Source organism: Nerophis ophidion, linkage group LG23, assembly GCF_033978795.1.
Source record: "Nerophis ophidion isolate RoL-2023_Sa linkage group LG23, RoL_Noph_v1.0, whole genome shotgun sequence".
Classification (NCBI taxonomy): Eukaryota; Metazoa; Chordata; class Actinopteri; order Syngnathiformes; family Syngnathidae; genus Nerophis; species Nerophis ophidion.
Window position 1 is genome coordinate 20223093 of NC_084633.1, and position 22196 is coordinate 20245288.

Consider the following 22196-nt stretch of genomic DNA (forward strand, 5'->3'; position numbering starts at 1 on the left):
ACGCGGCAGTACAGTACTCAATACACTGTTTGACCAATCAGATTTCTGGAAGCTTAACTCTCGTTTCAGTTTCCGGCTGCGGTCGCCAGTATTTTTTTTTTTTTTAAACAAACTTTTGGAAGTGTCGGACTTTGTACAGCAGATAAACAGCCCTTGTGCCAGTGACCCCTTCCCGTTCCAAAGTACATGACAGTAGCGGACACGTCGCCGCTCACCATGCCCGTGCCAGTGGAGCGCTGCCATTTCTCCGACGCGGCCTACACATCCCCGGCCTCTCTTACCCCCCCTGCCCCGATTAACGGCCAGCAACCCGGCGTGGCCACGTCGCTCCTCTACAGCGGCTCGCAGTTTCGAGGCTACCAGAAGAGCAAAGGGAACTCCTACGACGTGGACGTCGTGTTGCAGGTAAAATCAACATTAACTTTACGTATTGACGTTATTACTATTTAAAATTTTAACTTTTTTTTAGGTATTTGATAGCTAACGTTAGCATGTGGACATTTGCTCATTTCCAGTCTGAGCAGATTAATGTAACAAGTATGCAGAGGTGGGTAGAGTAGCCAGAAATTGTACTCAAGTAAGAGTACTGTTACTTTAGAGATGTATTACTCAAGTATAAGTAAGGAGTAGTCACCCAAATATTTACTTGAATAAAAGTAAAAAGTATGTTTTGAAAAAACTACTCAAGTACTGAGTAACTGATGAGTAACCTGTTTGTTTAACAACAAGTAATGCACAAAAACATAAAAATAGCAATGAACAAATTCAGAACCAAGAATATCTCTTAAGCAACTAAAACTATAATATATCTGAATCAGAAATCAGATATACTTTAAAGGCCTACTGAAATGCCATTTTCTTATTTAAACGGGGATAGCAGGTCCATTCTATGTGTCATACTTGATCATTTCGCGATATTGCCATATTTTTGTTGAAAGGATTTAGTAGAGAACATCGACGATAACGTTCGCAACTTTTGGTCGCTAATAAAAAAGCCTTGCCTGTACCGGAAGTAGCAGACGATGTGCGCGTGACGTCACGGGTTGTGGAGCTCCTCACATCTGAACATTGTTTACAATCATGGCCACCAGCAGCGAGAGCGATTCGGACCGAGAAAGCGACAATTTCCCCATTAATTGGAGCGCGGATGAAAATAGTGAGAGTGAAGGACTACAAAAAAAAAAAGACAGGGCAGTGGGAGTGATTCAGATGTTATCAGACACATTTACTAGGATAATTCTGGAAAATCCCTTATCTGCTCATTGTGTTACTAGTGTTGTAGTGATATTATACTGTCGTACCTGAAAGTTGGAGGGGTGTGGTGACCGCCAGTGTCTCTGAGGGAAGCAACGGAGGAGGCAAGAGAGTCGCAGTTGCCTCTTTTTACACGAGGAACGACGCAAGCCTTGCTCAGGTCTGTGTTGTAAGAGCCGACTTATTACCACAATTTTCTCACCGAAACCTGCCGGTTGACCTGTGGTCGGGAACCATGTTCGCTTGACCGTTTTGTTCCATAGATGGGTTTCCCACACATTCATTTATTTGTGGCGGCCCGCCACGAAAGAATTACGGCCGCCACAAATAATAAAAAAAAAATATATAAAAAATAAATAAATAAAAATATATTTTTTTCTTTTCGGCTTTTGACTCGCTCGACCGCTCATAAAAGCAATGGGACTCTGTCTGTGAATGGAGCTTGTAGTTACATATTATATAAACATGTAATTATAATATAAATATGTACATAAAGTGTTATAATTATATTCCAACTCCGCGTTCTTCTTGGTCATCGCCGCCGCTATTTTTTACATGAGATTCCAGTTCAATTTATCATCAATCATGATACCTAGAAATTTGGTTTCATTTACTCTTTCAGTTTCTATTCCGTCTATTTGTATTTATGTTTGACTTTCTCTTCTACTGTTACCAAACAGCATTGTTTTAGCTTTACTGAGACTCATAGTTGCTAACTAATGTGTAAGTAGCCACATCTAAAAAATATTTGCCCATCAGCAAGTGACATTGTGTAATTTTGCAAACATTTTTCGTGATAAACTCTTACACTTGAAGCAGGATATTTTTTTTCAAATTATGCATGCAAGACTACACCGATGTTGTTTATCTCCGACAGCACGTGACCCCAGAGGACTCCTATTTGTGTGGCTATTTGAAGATCAGGGGCCTGACGGAGGTGAGTGTCTGCACCTGGGTCAGGTAGTAGCTGTACTGACTCTGACTGACTTTTTTTTTTTTTATCCTGTAAGGCCCCTTCAACAGTTAAGGTTATCTAACCTATCTTTGTCCACACACAAACACAATGGTGGTTTAAAACCCCCCATCCCCTGCGTCCGCCAACGCAATGCGACTTAAAACGCATGCGTGGCAAATGCGCACGTCATAGTCACCTCATGTGTTGCTTTGTGTGCAAGTTCTTAAATGTAACTTATCTGAACAATATCCAGTCTTGTGGTATTTCAATTAACTGGAATCCAGTGCGCTGTGGGGCCCTATTGTGGTGAATCACACCTAACCATTATAAATTCATCAACTCTTTATTAGACACATAACAAATGTGATAAAGAACATTTGACATCGACCAAACTAGCGATGTAGATATCAGGTCAGGACACCCCTCTCTCTTTTGCCTTCACCGTCATTGTCCGTTCCTTTTTGGTGACTTTATATACTCTGGACCTAGACGTTGAGTCCGCGACATTAATGGCAGACAATGACTGATACAGTCTGCTTTGCCAGTCCAAAAGCATTCAATGTTTTCCGTAATCGTCATTCAAAGGCCAGGTCATACAAAGCACGCGCTACCATCCATCCATCCATCCATCATCTTCCGCTTATCCGAGGTCGGGTCACGGGGGCAGCAGCCTAAGGAGGGAAGCCCGGACTTCCCTATCTCCAGCCACTTCGTCTAGCTCTTCCCGGGGGATCCCGAGGCGTTCCCAGGCCAGCCGGGAGACATAGTCTTCCCAACGTGTCCTGGGTCTTCCCCGTGGCCTCCTACCGGCTGGACGTGCCCTAAACACCTCCCTAGGGAGGCGTTCGGGTGGCATCCTGACCAGATGCCCGAACCACCTCATCTGGCTCCTCTCGATGTGAAGGAGCAGCGGCTTTACTTTGAGTTCCTCCCGGATGGCAGAGCTTCTCACCCTATCTCTAAGGGAGAGACCCGCCACCCGGCGGAGGAAACTCATTTGGGCCGCTTGTACCCGTGATCTTATCCTTTCGGTCATGACCCAAAGCTCATGACCATAGGTGAGGATGGGAACGTAGATCGATCGGTAAATTGAGAGCTTTGCCCTCCGGCTCACTTCCTTCTTCACCACAACGGATCGGTACAACGTCCGCATTACTGAAGACGCCGCACCGATCCGCCTGTCGATCTCACGATCCACTCTTCCCCCACTCGTGAACAAGACTCCTAGGTACTTGAACTCCTCCACTTGGGGCAGGGTCTCCTCCCCAACCCGGAGATGGCATTCCACCCTTTTCCGGGCGAGAACCACGGACTCGGACTTGGAGGTGCTGATTCTCATTCCGGTCGCTTCACACTCGGCTGCGAACCGATCCAGTGAGAGCTGAAGATCCCGGCCAGATGAAGCCATCAGGACCACATCATCTGCAAAAAGCAGAGACCTAATCCCATGGCCACCAAACCGGATCCCCTCAACGCCTTGACTGCGCGCTACCTTTTTTATCAAATCCACAGGAGCCCGCATTTTCGTTGACTCTCCTTCGACAAATGGAGAGTTTTTCGTTAAGTAGAATCCCCGCTGACCAGGACATTCGAAAGTTCTCTTGCCGTCTGAGAAGTGTAGTATCCCAAATAGCTGCAATCGCTTTCTCTTAAGGTATACATGTGTGATTTCCACAAGAGTCTGTACATGTAGAAGAATGAGAAGCACGGGCATGTCTGGATGACTCGCCTCCCATCTTTCCAGTGGTTAGCTCCGGTTGTTATGAAGCTGGCTGTGGCACGTTCTTTCTGACGTCACTTCCCGCGTGTTGTCTTTCTGACGTCACTTCCTGTGTGGGGCGCGGCCTTTCTGACGTCACTTCCTCTCCTAACTCAGTTTGTAAACGATGAATGAGTCCATACAAAGCTAAGAGCCGGAGATTCACGAAATACACGGCGCATTTACCCGTGTAAAAATGATCCAAGGAGGGTTACCTTAAACGATAGTTTAGTGTGACGGAAACAGGGCTGAGGCTAAATAAGTATTTGTTTAAAGGGGAACATTATCAGCAGACCTATGTAAGCGTCAATATATACCTTGATGGTGCAGAAAAAAGACCATCTATTTTTTTAACCGATTTCCTAACTCTAAATTGGTGAATTTTGGCGAATTAAACGCCTTTCTGTTTATCGCGCTGGAGGCAATGACGTCAGAATGGGACGTCGCCGAGGTAACACACCCGCCATTTTCATTTTCAACACATTACAAACACCGGGTCTCAGCTCTGTTATTTCCCGTTTTTTTTGACTATTTTTTGGAACCTTGGAGACATCATGCCTTGACGGTGTGTTGTCGGAGGGTGTAACAACACTAACAGGGAGGGATTCAAGTTGCACCACTGGCCCGAAGATGCCAAAGTGTCTGCCGCCAGACCCCATTGAATGTGCCAAAGTGTCTCCACATTTGACCGGCGGTGCTAAAGCAGACATGGCACAGAGATGTATGGATAACCTGCAGATGCATTTGCAACGATAGTCAACGAAATCACAAATGTGAGTTTTGTTGATGTTGACTGCCAGCTAATCGATGCTAACATGCTACGCTAATAGATGCTAACATGCTATTTACCGGCGGTGCTAAAGCAGACATGGCACAGAGATGTATGGATGACCTGTAGATGCATTTGCAACTATATTACGTTTCCTTCCACCCACATTTAATGCGAAACAAACACTTACCAATCGACGGATTTAAGTTGCTCCAGTGTCAAAAGATGCGAAAGTCCTGATGGTTTGGTCCGCACATTTTACCAGCGATGCTAACGCAGCTATTCGGCCATGCTATGGCTATGAATAGCGTCAATAGCTATTCGCTCAATAGCTTCAGTTTCTTCTTCAATACTTTCATACTCCAACCATCTGTTTCAATACATGCGTAATCTGTTGAATCGCTTAAGTCGCTGAAATCCGAGTTTGAATCCGAGCTAATGTCGCTATATCTTGCTGTGCTATTCCCATTGTTTGTTTACATTGGCAGCACTGTGTGACGTCACAGGGAAATGGCCAGTGTCTTCGCAGGGAGCGAAACTAAGGCACTTTAAAGCTTTATTTAGGGATATTCCGAGACCGGTAAAATTTTGAAAAAACCTTAAAAAAAACCAACAAGCCACTGGGAACTGATTTTATTGTTTTTAACCCTTTTGAAATTGTGATAATGTTCCCCTTTAAGGAGTTATCCGGCTAAGTGTAGACATAGCCTGACTCTTACTTTTTTTTATTGCTGTATGCACAGTGTTTTTCAACCCCTGTGCCCCGGCACACTAGTGCCCTGTGAGATATCGTCTGGTGTGCTGTGGGAAATTGTGCAACTTGGTCCAAAAAATACTACTTGCAAATCAATAATTATAATTTGCAAATAATGTGCCGTTGTGTCTGTGCTGTATAGAGCTTGGCAGGATAACCATGTAATACTCCATATCAGTAGGTAGTTCATTGCTTTGTAGAAGTCGGAACGCGTCAAGGATGGTTTGTCGTGATCCCAATATGCAGAGCACAGCAGGAGACAGCGTGGAGGTAAAAAGGTATGTCACAATCAAACCAGCGTATAACAAGGCTAGGGAAAGGCACTGAGGCATAGGGATGGCTATGCAAGACAAAAATAAAATTTAACTGGCTTCAAAGTAAACAAAAACGGAATGCTGGACGACAGCAAAGACTTAGTGTGTGTCCGTACATGACAGGACAATCAACAATGTCCCCGCAAAGAAGGATAACGTCCGCACAACTGAAATAGTCTTGTTTGCCAATACAAAGCAGGTCATGCAATAGCACTTCAAGTAAGGCGTGAAGCTGCTACAGGAAAACACCAACAAAACAGGAAAAGCCACCAAAACAACAGCGCAAGACAGGAACTAAACACTACACACAGGAAAAATACAACAGGCAAAAAAAAAACCTGGTGGAGTTTTATTTATTAACATTTCTGCTGGTAATGTACCTCCGTGTTTGTTCAATTAATAAAACGTGGTTTGGCTCAAAAAATGTTGAAAAACACTGCTGTATACCTCAACCAAGTCATCTTCACAGCTTGTCCCTTGACACAAGTCGAGTCATTTCACAGAAGCGGTGGCAACCCCTATTTAGTTCTGCACTCTTGACTTTAGCTGTGTTAAGACAAGAGTATATCCATTTCATTATGTAATACTGGAGGAGTCATCAGTTTGCTGCTGAATGACCTGAAAGATGAGACAGACATGCTGTCAGAACTGTTAAGTAGGAGGACATGACGTATTTACACGGACAAGTTTAACTCCTTGTCTTTCTTTTAATGTTGTCAGGAGTATCCCACACTCACAACATTCTTTGCTGGGGAAATCATAAGTCGAAAGAGACCCTTTTTAACAAGAAAATGGGACGCAGATGAAGATGTGGACAGGAAGCACTGGGTATGTCCTTATTTTCTTTCATATCTCCACAATGGAGATCATATTTTTTAGCGGCCTCGGAAGTTGTTTGATGGCTTTGCTTTGTTGGTCGCCGTTAAAATGAGCATCGCTCAAAACCGTTACGTGTGGGTGACAGGAAGAAAAGCTTGGAAGCTCGGGGAGAAGTCGTTTGGTGTTTGTATAAATCTCTAGACCTGTTGTTTTCAGTGTATCCTAATGGATTACATTTACCCTATTTTTCGGATTATAAATTGCTCCGGAGTATACGCCGCACCGGCCGAAAATGCATAATAAAGAAGGAAAACCTCGTCGCACTGGAGTATAAGTCGCATTTTTGGGGGAAATTTAGTTGATAAAATCCCACACTGAGACTAGACATTTGAAAGGCAATTTAAAATAAATAAAGAATAGTGAACAACAGGTTGAATAAGTGTAGGTTATATGAGGCATAAATAAGCAATTGCTATGTTAACCTAACATATTATGGTAAGAGTCATTCAAATAACTATAACATATAGAACATGCTATACCTTTACCAAACAATCTCTCACTCCTAATCCATAAATCCCATGAAATCTTCTTCCTCGATGTCACTTCTAAACAACTTTGCCAACTCCAAAGGTATGCGCCGCTTCCACTTGTCGTTTTCTGCTGCATATTTCACTACATCCAGCTTGTAATCTGCACTACATGATTTCCTTTTCGGTGCCATTTTTGTTCATCACTTCTCAGTTTTTATAAGTTACCGCCAACAATGAAATGATCCATTTTAATAGCTATGGCAGTAGCATATAGCAGTTAGCATTCCATGACCCTCACCCGCCGAATTCTTATTGGTTGACGTGTGTGTGGCGATTGCTGACATTTTCTTCGTCTCTTCCGCGAATGAGATAAATAATATTTGATATTTTAGGGTAATGTGTTAATAAATACACACATAAGTCACTCCAGAGTAAATGTCGCACCCCCGGCCAAACTATGAAAAAAACTGCGACTTGTAGTCCGAAAAATACGGTATGTAGCGCTTTTCTAGAAAAATTATATTAGTAAGTTCATTAATAAGTTCAACAAATGATAATATCAAAAAGTCAATATATGTTGAAATCATAAACAGACTCTTATATTCTAGATTAGGGGTGCCCACTCTTTTTCTGCAGGCGAGCTACTTTTCAATTGATCAAGTCAAGGGGATACACCTCATTCATATATCCATAATTTATATGTATTTATTTATGAAAGAGATGGTTTTGTTAACAAGTTAAATGTGTTTAATGATAATACAAGAATGTTTAACATTCCTTTCTTTCATGAAGACAAGAATGTAAGTTGTTGTATTACCTGATTCTGATGACTTGCATTGATAGAAATTAGACAGTCGTGATAACGTCCACATTTTCAAAATGGAGGAGAAAGAAAGTTCTCCTTTCTGTCCAATACCACATGAAAGTGGTTGGTTTTTGCCATCGTATTTGTCCAGTTACCATGCTCCTTTTTATATACACTTTACAAGAAATAGATTGGCGGCAAACTCCGTAGCTTGCTAGCTTGTGCACGCCAGCTTTCTGAGACTCTTATTTGTTAGCGTAGGCAGGATGAAGCAGCGCTTTTATTGTGAAGATAGGAACTGTGTATTTAGAGTTTTGACTGCAGGTACGGCGCGAGAGTCTGTTGAAATAAAAAGTGTTTCTCGCCATCCTGTCGGTCATTTTTTCTTAATTTTTTCTTAATAATGTCATCTCGCAAGACCCTCGGGTGCTGTGAATGTCAATCAAGTGACGAAAGTGACATCTTAGTGAAGATTGATAATTGATCCTTTTTAGGTGTATTTTTTAATGCCTGGTTGGCGATCGACTGACACACCCTCCACCATCGCTCGCCATCGACATAATGCAGCCCTATGAGACGTTTGTGATTTAGGGCTATATAAATAAACATTGATTGATTGATTGACAATGGGCACCCCTGTTCTAGATTTTCTGCACAGTGTAAAATATATAAAAAAATGCAATACCTCTTTATAGCTTTCAACAAAAAAATTAATACCTGGTGAAATTTGAAAAAATTTCAAAGTTCAACATTAAAAGCTATGGATTCCCGCTCTTATCAGTAAGTGATCTAGACTTCCTGAGCCTATAATCAAAAAACTTTTGAACAATATTCACATTTTTTGAGACGCACCTGTAAAAATGTAACTACTATGTGCAAAACAGATATCACCTTGTTTGTCAGTTCATTCATGTGAAAGCTTTTCTAGGTAGTATGTCTGACCAGTTTGTACTGAACTTTTTACCAGGGCAAATTTCAGCCTTTTTATAAATTTGCCAAAACCTTCAACGCTGATGACTTTGACTACGGCGTGCTGGAACGCAGCGATTATGTCTTCATGAGATGGAAGGTGAGTTGGAAGTTTGTCTGTGGAACCTAAAACTTCTTCTCCCTTCACTGTGAACTCTTTTCTTTTTTCCCCGCACCCAAAGGAGCAGTTTCTGGTTCCCGACCACACCATCAAGGACATCAGCGGCGCATCGTTTGCAGGCTTCTATTATATCTGTTTCCAAAAGTCCACCGCCACTATTGAGGGTTACTACTACCACCGGAGCTCTGAATGGTCAGTGAACTCAATAGAATGTAGAGATGGGCATACAGGAAAATAACCCGATTCATTGATTGAGAAAAGGACCAAAAGTATTTTTTAGAATTATTCATATCTAGGAAATGTGTTGGTTTAAAACTTTCTTTTGACCAGTAATGTGCCTGATTGTGCCAGAACAGATCAGTTGAGAGTCTAGAATACTCCTGTTGTTATTTGGAATGCCAGAAGGTACCTCTTTTGAGAGGGGACAGAAAAAAACAATAGGCAACAGTAATAACCCGTGTCACCTAGTTGAAAAACCTTGAGGCCGACAAAATGACAGCTACATGCTCGGTTATTACTTTTAATAGTTTAATTAAAATGGGATTGGCAGAGAGAGACCACAGCGAAAAGTAACACAAGGCAACAACAATATTGTTTGCTTGTGTCATGGGGGAACTGCTCTTTTTGGGGCAATTTTGCCTATCACTCACAATCCCTATGTGAAACAAGAACACTTATGTTTGCATTATAACTTGTAAATAAAGCAAAAGTCAGCTGGTGATGGGGATTTACTCTTTTATGCCTATAAAGCACTCTAAAAAAATATACAAAAACTTCCATTATCATTGTTATATACATGCTGCAAGTATATTCAGTCGTGGTCCAAAGTTTACAAACACTTGTAAAGAACATAATGTCATTGCTATCTTAAATTTCCAATAATTTCTACAACTCTTATTTTTTTTTTGTTATGATTGTTGGTCACAAAAAACATTCATGAAGTTTGGTTCTTTTATGAATTTATTATGGCTCTACTGAAAATGTGAGCAAATGTGCTGGGTCAAAAGTATACATACAGCAATGTTAATATTTGGTTACATGTCCCTTGGCAAGTTTCACTGCAATAAGGTGCTAGCTTCTGTTTGAATTTTTGACCACTCTTTTTGACAAAATTGGTGCAGTTCAGTTAAATTTGTTGTTTTTCTGACATGGACTTGTTTCTTCAGAATTGTCCACACGTTTAAGTCAGGACTTTGGGAAAGCCATTCTAAAAGCTTAATTCTAGCCTGATTTAGCCATTCCTTTACCACTTTTGACATGTGTTTGGGGTCATTGTCCTGTTGGAACACCCAACTGCGCCCAAGACCCAACCTCCGGCCTGATGATTTTAGGTTGTCCTGAAGAATTTGGAGGTAATCCTCCTTTTTCATTGTCCCATTTACTCTCTGTAAAGCACCAGTTCCATTGGCAGCAAAACAGGCCCACAACATAATACTACCACCACCATGCTTGACGGTAGGTTTGGAGTTCCTGGGATTAAAGGCCTCACCTTTTCTCCTCCAAACATATTGCCGGGTTTTGTGGCCAAAAAGCTAAATTTTTGTTTCAGGAATGGAAAATCCGGCTAGAATTAAGGTTTTAGGATGGCCTTTCCAAAGTCCAGACTTAAACTCAAGGACAATGCTGAAGAATCAAGTCCATGTCAGAAAACCAACACATTTAGCTGAACTGCACCAATTTTGTCAAGAGGAGTTGTCAAAAATTCACCCAGAAGCGTGTTGATGGCTACCAAAAGCGCCTTATTGCAGTGAAACTTGCCAAGGGACATGTAAGCAAATATTAACATTGCTGTATGTATACTTTTGACCCAGCACATTTGCTCACATTTTCAGTAGACCCATAATAAATTCATAAAACTTCATGAATGTGTTTTGTGACCAACAAGTATGTGCTCTAATCACTATCACAAAAAATAAGTTGTAGAAATGATTGGAAACTCAAGACAGCCATGAAATTATGTTCTTTACAAATGTATGTCAACTTTTGACCACGACTGTATGTAATGTAGCATATATGTAATTCATATTAGTGCAATATTTACGTGTTGTAGTCATTTTAATGAATTTCACAGACACATCACAATGTTCGTTATTTCCTTCAATGACGACTACTAATCATGGTTGACTTCATGAGGGCCAACGACTACTATGATGATTCAGAACCTTAATATTTCTGAGCCTGAATGTAAGCTACAAGTTTAAGGAGCTGAGCAATAAGCAGATCGAGCAAGTTGCACTGTTGCTAAATGCTTAACAACAAATGCAGATGCCGACTGATGGGATGTTCATATTTTCCTGTTGAAGTGAGGAATAATTCATTATCCTTAGGCAGGTAAAAAAAAAAAAAAAAGAGGTTAGGGCAACCATCTTTGTGCCTTTCTAGCCATCTCTGGGTCTAAGTTGAATGTCAAAGTTGACCAACTTCTCAGCTTATGGCCACAACCTTCTAGTCTCCAAATGAGATGCATGATTCATAATCTCGAATGAACTTTTCCCACCTTAGAGGCGATGCAGCACATCACCGGCTCAACACGTTAATAAAGCAGCAGGCGCTAGTTAGCTCTCTGTGATCATGGCACCACTAAAAGTGGTTTCTTGGTGTTAGTGCTTACATTAATTATATCACTTTGGGGCGGCATGGCGTGGTGGGTAAAGCAGCCGTGCCAGGTTCTCTCCCCGCCTCTTGCCTTCCCAATCACTGCCCTTGTGTCCTTGGGCAGGACACTTCACCCTTTCACACTGGTGAATGAATGATGAATATACAGTATGTAGTGGTCGGAGGGGAAGTAGGAGTGAACTAGCAGCCACACTTTCGGCAGTCTACCCCAGTGGCTACAAAAGTAGCTTACCACCACCAGGTTTGAATGAATGCTGGCTTCTTGCTTGTCCGTGAAGGGCTTTGAGTGTCTAGAACAGTGCTATATAAATGTAATCCATTATTAATACTTAGTTCATATTCCGGTCACCACATGTAAATGGTAGATTTTTCGTTGGCTTTATGGGGGCAACAAGGTACCTCCATTAGCCGCGTTGTTAGCCAAATTGTACTTGCCGCATATTACTAATGACAATGCATAGAATAAAGAAAAACGTGTTTTTATCTTACGTAGGCATTGTGAATGATAGGCAAAATAAAAACAATGCAGTTCCCCCTTAAGAGGGGACTGACAGAAGAACAATTACACCAGAAAAAAACATGACTGGAACCAACAATTTCATAGCCACCTTTTTCATTTTAGCTTATTTCAAGAAGGCACCAACAGAGAAAACATAAAGAGAAATAAATAAAAACAGGAGACAGCACCCCCTGCTGGTGTTTGGTTTGAGTGGGGACAGGCAGAAGAGTGTCAGCAATGAGATAACATAGTATATGACCAGAGGTTCCAATGAGATATAACATAGTATATGACCAGAGGTTCCAATGAGATATAACATAGTATATGACCAGAGGTTCCAATGAAATATAACATAGTATATGACCAGAAGTTCCAATGAGATATAACATAGTTTATGACCAGAGGTTCCAATGAGATATAACATAGTATATGACCAGAGGTTCCAATGAAATATAACATAGTATATGACCAGAGGTTCCAATGAAATATAACATAGTATATGACCAAAGGTTCCAATGAGATATAACATAGTATATGACCAGAGGTTCCAATGAGATATAACATAGTATATGACCAGAGGTTCCAATGAGATATAACATAATATATGACCAGAGGTTCCAATGAGATATAAAATATAGTATATGACTAGAGGTTCCAATGAGATATAACATAGTATATGACCAAAGGTTCCAATGAGATATAACATAGTATATGACCAGAGGTTCCAATGAGATATAACATAGTATATGACCAGAGGTTCCAATGAGATATAACATAGTATATGACCAGAGGTTCCAATGAGATATAAAATATAGTATATGACTAGAGGTTCCAATGAGATATAACATAGTATATGACCAGATGTTCCAATGAGATATAACATAGTATATGACCAAAGGTTCCAATGAGATATAACATAGTATATGACCAGAGGTTCCAATGAGATATAACATAGTATATGACCAAAGGTTCCAATGAGATATAACATAGTATATGACCAGAGGTTCCAATGAGATATAACATATAGTATATGACCAGAGGTTCCAATGAGATATAACATAGTATATGACCAAAGGTTCCAATGAGATATAACATAGTATATGACCAGAGGTTCCAATGAAATATAACATAGTATATGACCAGATGTTCCAATGAGATATAACATAGTATATGACCAGAGGTTCCAATGAGATAACCATAGTATATGACCAGAGGTTCCAATGAGATATAACATAGTATATGACCAGATGTTCCAATGAAATATAACATAGTATATGACCAGAGGTTCCAATGAGATATAACATAGTATATGACCAGAGGTTCCACTGAGATATAACATAGTATACGACCAAAGGTTCCAATGAGATATAACATAGTATATGACCAAAGGTTCCAATGAGATATAACATAGTATATGACCAGAGGTTCCAATGAGATATAACATAGTATTTGACCAGAGGTTCCAATGAGATATAACATAGTATATGACCAGATGTTCCAATGAGATATAACATAGTATGTGACCAGAGGTTCCAATGAGATATAACATAGTATATGACCAAAGGTTCCAATGAGATATAACATAGTATATGACCAGAGGTTCCAATGAGATATAACATAGTATATGACCAAAGGTTCCAATGAGATATAACATAGTATTTGACCAGATGTTCCAATGAGATATAACATAGTATATGACCAGATGTTCCAATGAGATATAACATAGTATATGACCAGAGGTTCCAATGAGATATAACATAGTATATGACCAAAGGTTCCAATGAGATATAACATAGTATATGACCAGAGGTTCCAATGAGATATAACATAGTATTTGAGCAGATGTTCCAATGAGATATAACATAGTATATGACCAGATGTTCCAATGAGATATAACATAGTATATGACCAGATGTTCCAATGAGATATAACATAGTATATGACCAAAGGTTCCAATGAGATATAACATAGTATATGACCAAAGGTTCCAATGAGATATAACATAGTATATGACCAGAGGTTCCAATGAAATATAACATAGTATATGACCAGAGGTTCCAATGAGATATAACATAGTATATGACCAGAGGTTCCAATGAGATATAACATAGTATATGACCAGAGGTTCCAATGAGATATAACATAGTATATGACCAAAGGTTCCAATGAGATATAACATAGTATATGACCAGAGGTTCCAATGAAATATAACATAGTATATGACCAGAGGTTCCAATGAAATATAACATAGTATATGACCAGAGGTTCCAATGAGATATAACATAGTATATGACCAGAGGTTCCAATGAGATATAACATAGTATATGACCAAAGGTTCCAATGAGATATAACATAGTATATGACCAGATGTTCCAATGAGATATAACATAGTATATGACCAGAGGTTCCAATGAGATATAACATAGTATATGACCAGATGTTCCAATGAGATATAACATAGTATATGACCAGAGGTTCCAATGAGATATAACATAATATATGACCAAAGGTTCCAATGAGATATAACATAGTATATGACCAAAGGTTCCAATGAGATATAACATAGTATATGACCAAAGGTTCCAATGAGATATAAAATATAGTATATGACCAGAGGTTCCAATGAAATATAACATAGTATATGACCAGAGGTTCCAATGAGATATAACATAGTATATGACCAGAGGTTCCAATGAGATATAACATAGTATATGACCAGAGGTTCCAATGAGATATAACATAGTATATGACCAAAGGTTCCAATGAGATATAACATAGTATATGACCAGAGGTTCCAATGAGATATAACATAGTATTTGAGCAGATGTTCCAATGAGATATAACATAGTATATGACCAGATGTTCCAATGAGATATAACATAGTATATGACCAGATGTTCCAATGAGATATAACATAGTATATGACCAAAGGTTCCAATGAGATATAACATAGTATATGACCAAAGGTTCCAATGAGATATAACATAGTATATGACCAGAGGTTCCAATGAAATATAACATAGTATATGACCAGAGGTTCCAATGAGATATAACATAGTATATGACCAGAGGTTCCAATGAGATATAACATAGTATATGACCAGAGGTTCCAATGAGATATAACATAGTATATGACCAAAGGTTCCAATGAGATATAACATAGTATATGACCAGAGGTTCCAATGAAATATAACATAGTATATGACCAGAGGTTCCAATGAAATATAACATAGTATATGACCAGAGGTTCCAATGAGATATAACATAGTATATGACCAGAGGTTCCAATGAGATATAACATAGTATATGACCAAAGGTTCCAATGAGATATAACATAGTATATGACCAGATGTTCCAATGAGATATAACATAGTATATGACCAGAGGTTCCAATGAGATATAACATAGTATATGACCAGATGTTCCAATGAGATATAACATAGTATATGACCAGAGGTTCCAATGAGATATAACATAATATATGACCAAAGGTTCCAATGAGATATAACATAGTATATGACCAAAGGTTCCAATGAGATATAACATAGTATATGACCAAAGGTTCCAATGAGATATAAAATATAGTATATGACCAGAGGTTCCAATGAAATATAACATAGTATATGACCAGAGGTTCCAATGAGATATAACATAGTATATGACCAGAGGTTCCAATGAGATATAACATAGTATATGACCAGGTGTTCCAATGAGATATAACATAGTATATGACCAAAGGTTCCAATGAGATATAAAATATAGTATATGACCAGAGGTTCCAATGAGATATAACATAGTATATGACCAGGTGTTCCAATGAGATATAACATAGTATATGACCAGATGTTCCACTGAGATATAACATAGTATATGACCAGAGGTTCCAATGAGATATAACATAGTATATGACCAGATGTTCCAATGAGATATAACATAGTATATGACCAGAGGTTCCAATGAGATATAACATAGTATATGACCAGAGGTTCCAATGAAATATAACATAGTATATGACCAGATGTTCCACTGAGATATAACATAGTATATGACCAGAGGTTCCAATGAGATATAACATAGTATATGACCAGATGTTCCAATGAGATATAACATAGTATATGACCAGAGGTTCCAATGAGATATAACATAGTATATGACCAGAGGTTCCAAGTGAAACTCCTCTGACTCAAGGTGAATAACTCAGGTCCATGTAAATAAAAAGACACGAGCATATCAACCAGTGTTCACTGGAATACATTTGCTCTGAATTTTACCAAAACTACATCACATGAAATCACTTGTTAACTTTGCCAGCCCAGGGAACCACACTCCATTCACTTTCCAAACATGTGAAGTGAAGTGAATTTTATATATACAGTGTATATATTAAAGCGCTTTAACATAGTGAAACCCAACATCTAAAAAACATTTAAAGGCCTACTGAAATGAGATGTTCTTATTTAACGGGGATAGCAGGTCCATTCTATGTGTCATACGTGATCATTTCTCGATATTGCCATATTTTTGCTGAAAGGATTTAGTAGAGAACATCCACAATAAAGTTCACAACTGGAGAAAAGCCCTGCCTCTACAGGAAGTTGCAGACGATGACGTCACAGGTTGATGGCTCCTCACATATTCACATTGATTTTAATGGGAGCCTCCAACAAAAACAGCTATTCGGACCGAGAAAACGACAATTTCCCCATTAATTTGAGCGAGGATGAAAGATTCGTGTTTGAGGATATTGATAGCGACGGACTAGAAAAAAAAAATAATACTTAAAAAAAAAGTAGAAAAAAAAACGCGATTGCAATCGTGTTTTATCGAGACGGATTCATATGTTTTTAGACACATTTACTAGGATATTTCTGGGAAATCCCTTATCTTTCTATTGTGTTGCTAGTGTTTTAGTGAGATTAACAGTACCTGATAGTCGGAAGTGTACGTCCACGGCCGGGTGTTGACGCGCAGTGTCTCAGGGAAGTCGACGGCAGCTGTACGGGAGGCACAAGGTCAGCTGATATCCGCTAAGAAGCGACTTTTTAACCACAATTTTCTCACCGAAACCTGCTGGTTGACATTCGGTTGGGATCCATGTCTGCTCTGATCCATAGGAAAGTTTCACGTCCGTGAATTTTAAACAAGGAATCACCGTGTGTTTGTGTGGCTAAAGGCTAAAGCTTCCTAACTCCATCTTCCTACTTTGACTTCTCCAATATTAATTGAACAAATTGCAAAAGATTCAGCAACACAGATCTCCAAAATACTGTGTAAATATGCCGTTAGAGCAGACGACTTTTAGCTGTGTGTGTGTGCAGCGCTCATATTCATAACAGCTCGTGACATCACGCGTACACGTCATCATTAAGCGACGTTTTTAAGAAAAAGTCCCGGGAAATTTAAAATTGCAATTTCATAAACTAAAAAGGCCGTATTGGCATGTGTTGCAATGTTATTTCATCATTGATATATATAGATATACATATATATATATATATATATATTTGTCCTGTCCAGCTTCTCAGACAAATCATATAGTTGATGTAGATGCCCATATCGACTGTTCAGATTTACTTTACAAAAGAGAAGTGTAAGATACTTCTCTTGTTGTCTTATTTGAATGTGACTTTATCAAATGTATTTATATTATCATTTGGTGCAGCCGGGCCGGAGCAGGAGGGGATAGAAAGAGAAAAAAAGGAAGACAGAGGGGGAAATTGTGGGGATAAGAGGGGGATTAGACAGAGACAAAAAAAACAACAGCAAATACAACAATAACAACAACAATAGAACACCAGCACATACATAATATGTACAAATATGATCGTAAAAGTGATAGCAAATAAGCAGTTAGTGAAATAAATAATATAGTAATGACAATGAGCATTTTTACACTAAAACTGGAGCAATACAAATACCAATAGAAAAAGCACTATTGATCATAAACAAAACCAATAGATTACCTCTATTATCAACAATAAAGTTGTTCAAATGCAACGATACGTATACATAATGATAGCTAAAAAGATAATAAAAAAAATATATATATAAATATATATATAAATAAATAAAATAAATTAAAAAAAGAAGAAGGAATACCCAAAGATGAAAGGGAAGAGAGAGAGGCAACCTATATTAATCTTGTAGATTGTTATAGTAACAATGGTATATAAACAATAAAATATAAACTATCAGACTGCGTGGTCGGTAGTAGTGGCTTTCAGTAGGCCTTTAAAGCAGGGTGGGTGGCACTAGCAGCAGGTGGGTAAAGTGTCTTGCCCAAGGACACAACGGCAGTGATGAGGATTGTAGATTCCTAAAGTAGCCTTAAGCTTGACGCTCCTCTACTATCACATTCACTCCGCTTGCTGCGGCCACAACAAAACTAAACTCCAGACGTTCTTCTTGGTTTGTATGGTTTACTTGTGATCTTAATAATTCAAAACATAAAACAGTCACGATGTGGGAACAAATGAAGAGAGTTTGTTGCAGTACGAGTTCGAAAAAGTATGAATGAGAATAAGTATGAGTGAGGTCAAAAAACTGTGTGGCTCGATTCCACCGCACCTGACTGCCATTGCGTCCAAAAACCACCTTGCCACACAGATCCTTCCGCCATATATGGACTTAAAACAGTTACATCATCAAATCATTTTGACAAATGTAATAATTACAACTAAAGTGAGCTTTATATAATCAATATATACATTTTCTTATCACGCAAATAAAGTAAATAGTCCCCTTTTGGCTGAATAAACATAAAACACCTTCCATGAAATGTAAATTAACTTTGCTTCGCCGCCATACTTTAATTATCTTCAGCTTCCTGAAGAAGACATAGCGGGGATCGAACCTGGAACCCTGTCACGGCCGCTCTACCAACTGAGCTAAGGCGCCCAAGTATAAAAGTATTCCATGTTTACATTATCTGTAAAAAGTTGCTACTGTAAAGTATACATGTTAAAACCTGGTTGGCAACATGGCCATCACTAATAATAATAATAATAGATTAGATTTATATCACACTTTTCTATTGTTATATACTCAAAGCGCTCACAGAGAAGTGGGAACCCATCATTCATTCACACCTGGTGGTGGTAAGCTACATCTGTAGCCACAGCTGCCCTGGGGTAGACTGACTGACCACCACCAATCATTCATTCATCATTCATTCACCAGTGTGGGCGGCACCGGGGGCAAAGGGTGAAGTGTCCTGCCCAAGGACACAACGGCAGCGATTTTTGGACGAGTGTAGGTGGGAAGCGAACCTGCAACCCTCAGGTTTCTGGCACGGCCGCTCTACCCACTACACCAGGGGTGCCCATTACGTCGATCGCGATCGACTGGTCGATCTCGGAGGGTGTGTCAGTCGATCTCCAGCCAGGCTTTAAAAAATGTACATAAAAATTAGCAATCATCAATCATACCAAGACTTCACTTTCGTCAGTTGTTTGACATTCTCGGCACCCGAGGATCTTGTGAGATGACGCCGGCTGCTGCCAGCTCATATTTAAGAAAAAAATCACTAACAGGGCGGACGCAGAGAAACACATTTTATTTCTAGAGACTCCGTACCTGCTGTCAAAACTCTAAAGAGCGACTGCACACTTCCTGTCTTCACCATAAAAGACCTGTTTCATCTTGCCTGTGCTAACAAAATAAGAGTCTCAGAAAGCTAGCAAGCTACGGAGTTTGAGGCCAATGTATTTCTACCCCGCCCTCAGCGACCGCTTTCTCACTTGCTTGCCCACCCGCACACTCACTGACGTCACTCACCTGCTGCCAGACATTAAAGGGCCACACACATATGCTACTCTCATAACAAAGTGTTTGAAAACCAGTATGCAAGTTGGACAAATGAGATGCCAAATCCAACCACTTTCATGTGGTATTGGACAGAAAGGACGACTTTTTTTCTCCTCATTTGAAAATGTGGGCGTTATCATCATTAGGCCAGAAACACTTTTTATTTCAACAGACTCTCGCGCCGTACCTTCCGTCAAAACTCTAAAGGCCGACTGCACATTTCCTATCTTCACAATAAAAGCCCTGCTTCATGCTGCCTGCGCTAACTAAATACAGAGTCTCGGAAAACTAGCGTGCACAAGCGATCCCTCAGAAAGCTGGCGTGCACATCACTTGTGCACGCCAGCTTTCCGAGACTCTTATTTTGTTAGCGCAGGCAGCATGAAGCAGGGCTTTTATTGTGAAGATAGGAAATGTGCAGTCGGCCTTTAGAGTTTTGACGGAAGGGACGGCGCGGAAGTCTGTTGAAATAAAAAGTGTTTCTTGCCTTCCTCTCTGTCATTTTTTCATAATAATGAACTGGCAGCAGCCAGCGTCATCTCACAAGACCCTCGGGTGCCGTGAATGTCAATCAAGCAAGCTACGGAATTTGCCGCCAATGTTTTTCTTGTAAAGTGTATGGAAGCTGGATGAATTAGATGCCAAAAAGCAACCACTTTCATGTGGTATTGTACAGAAAGGACCACTTTTTTTCTCCTCCATTTGAAAATGTGGGCGTTATCATCATTACTGTCTGATTCCAATCAATGCAAGTCATCAGAATCAGGTAATACACCAACTTATATTCTTGTCTTTGTGAAAGAAAGACATCTATATGTGTTACACATGCTTGTATTATCATTAAACACATTTAACTTGTTTACAAAAATGTCTCTTTCATAAATAAATAAATATAAATGATATATATAAATGAGGTAGATCCCCTCGAGTTGGTCAATTGAAAAGTAGCTCGCCTGCAGAAAAAGTGTGGGCACCCCTGCACTACGCCATGCCGCACTATTAGTAACCCACCTTCTCTACATACAAATAAAAGCCCCGTCCATTTCTTGCAGGTACCAGTCACTAAACCTCAACCACCTACACGAGCACAGTATGCCCATTTATGAATTTCGCTGAAGAAAAAAAAGGCGACGCTCAAGCTTGTCAAGAAGAAGACTGCATAAGCTGCCCTGGTCTCCTAAAAACACAAAATGGAGAGCCACTTCCTGTCCAGACAGGACTCCACTGTGGAGGACCCCAGGAGGGAAAGGCGGGTGGTCAAGATGAAGAGATGTCTCACCGTGGTTGAAGACAGGGTGTCTTAAGGAACTTTTTTTTTTTAATGTCTTAATTACGACTTGATTTTATTCTTCATTATGTGACGATCTTTTCTCACCAAATTAAACATCTAACAACAACTCTACCTTTAGGTCAGGGCTCAGGAACCCTTTTGGCTGAGAGAGCCATGAAAGCCAAATATTTCAAAATGTATTTCCGTGAGAGCCATATCATATTTTTTTAACACTGAATACAACAAAATGTGTGCATTTTAAGTAAGACCAACATTTTTAGAGTATAATAAGTCTCTTATTCTTTTTAATAACGTTGTTATTCTGAAGCTAACCAATAATAAACAAAATGTCATGTCTGTTAATCATGTTTTTGTTTTTCCTTTGGACTTTTTAAGTTCCTGTTTTTTTCCACTCCCTTGTCTGGTTTCCTTGGTTACTACAGGTGGACAAAATGCCCGCTCACCTGCTTCCCGAGCACTAATCAGAGGCAGTATTTAAGCTCGTCTTTGCCAGTCAGTCGCCCTGTGCTGACTTGTTTCATGCCTTGCCATAGTTTCGTACCTCATGCCATGCCAAGTAAGTTTTGTTTGATTTATGTTCTTAGTCTGTTTATGCGTTAGCTTTGTTTTTTAGCCCAAGTTGTGCCTCAGCTGTGAGCCATTTTTGTTTGTATATTTTTTTAGTTAAAATTAAATCATGTTTTTACCTAAATGCCATGTCCCGAGTAGTCCGTCTGCCTTCCTGGGAGAACGACCCCCCCCCCCCCCCCCCATCGTGACATTAAATACTTCTTACCATTAATGCGACTTCTTGAACAGGTGCGGTAGAAAACGGATGGATGGATATAAATGCATGAGAATGTTTTATATTTTGCACATTATTTTTAGCACTGTGATTACCAGCGAAATTATTCATAATGATCGCGTTAAGCAATGTCAGCTAAGATTGATCTGAG

At 39.6% G+C, this 22196-nt stretch overlaps 1 protein-coding gene across 2 annotated transcripts; it reads left to right on the plus strand.

Moving 5' to 3' along the window:
• Positions 1-43: 43 nt before the first annotated feature.
• On the plus strand, positions 44-21603 carry gid4 (GID complex subunit 4 homolog). 2 transcript variants are annotated; one of them, XM_061885198.1, is made up of 6 exons: positions 49-405; positions 2132-2191; positions 6526-6633; positions 8927-9028; positions 9111-9241; positions 21023-21603. In XM_061885198.1, the coding sequence occupies exons 1-6, from the start codon at positions 187-189 to the stop codon at positions 21084-21086; spliced, it is 684 nt and encodes a 227-aa protein (XP_061741182.1). In that variant the 5' UTR covers positions 49-186; the 3' UTR covers positions 21087-21603. The 2 variants fall into 2 exon arrangements, with proteins under 2 accessions (XP_061741183.1, XP_061741182.1); XM_061885199.1 differs by lacking the exon at positions 6526-6633 and having other exon boundaries at positions 44-405.
• Positions 21604-22196: the final 593 nt, after the last annotated feature.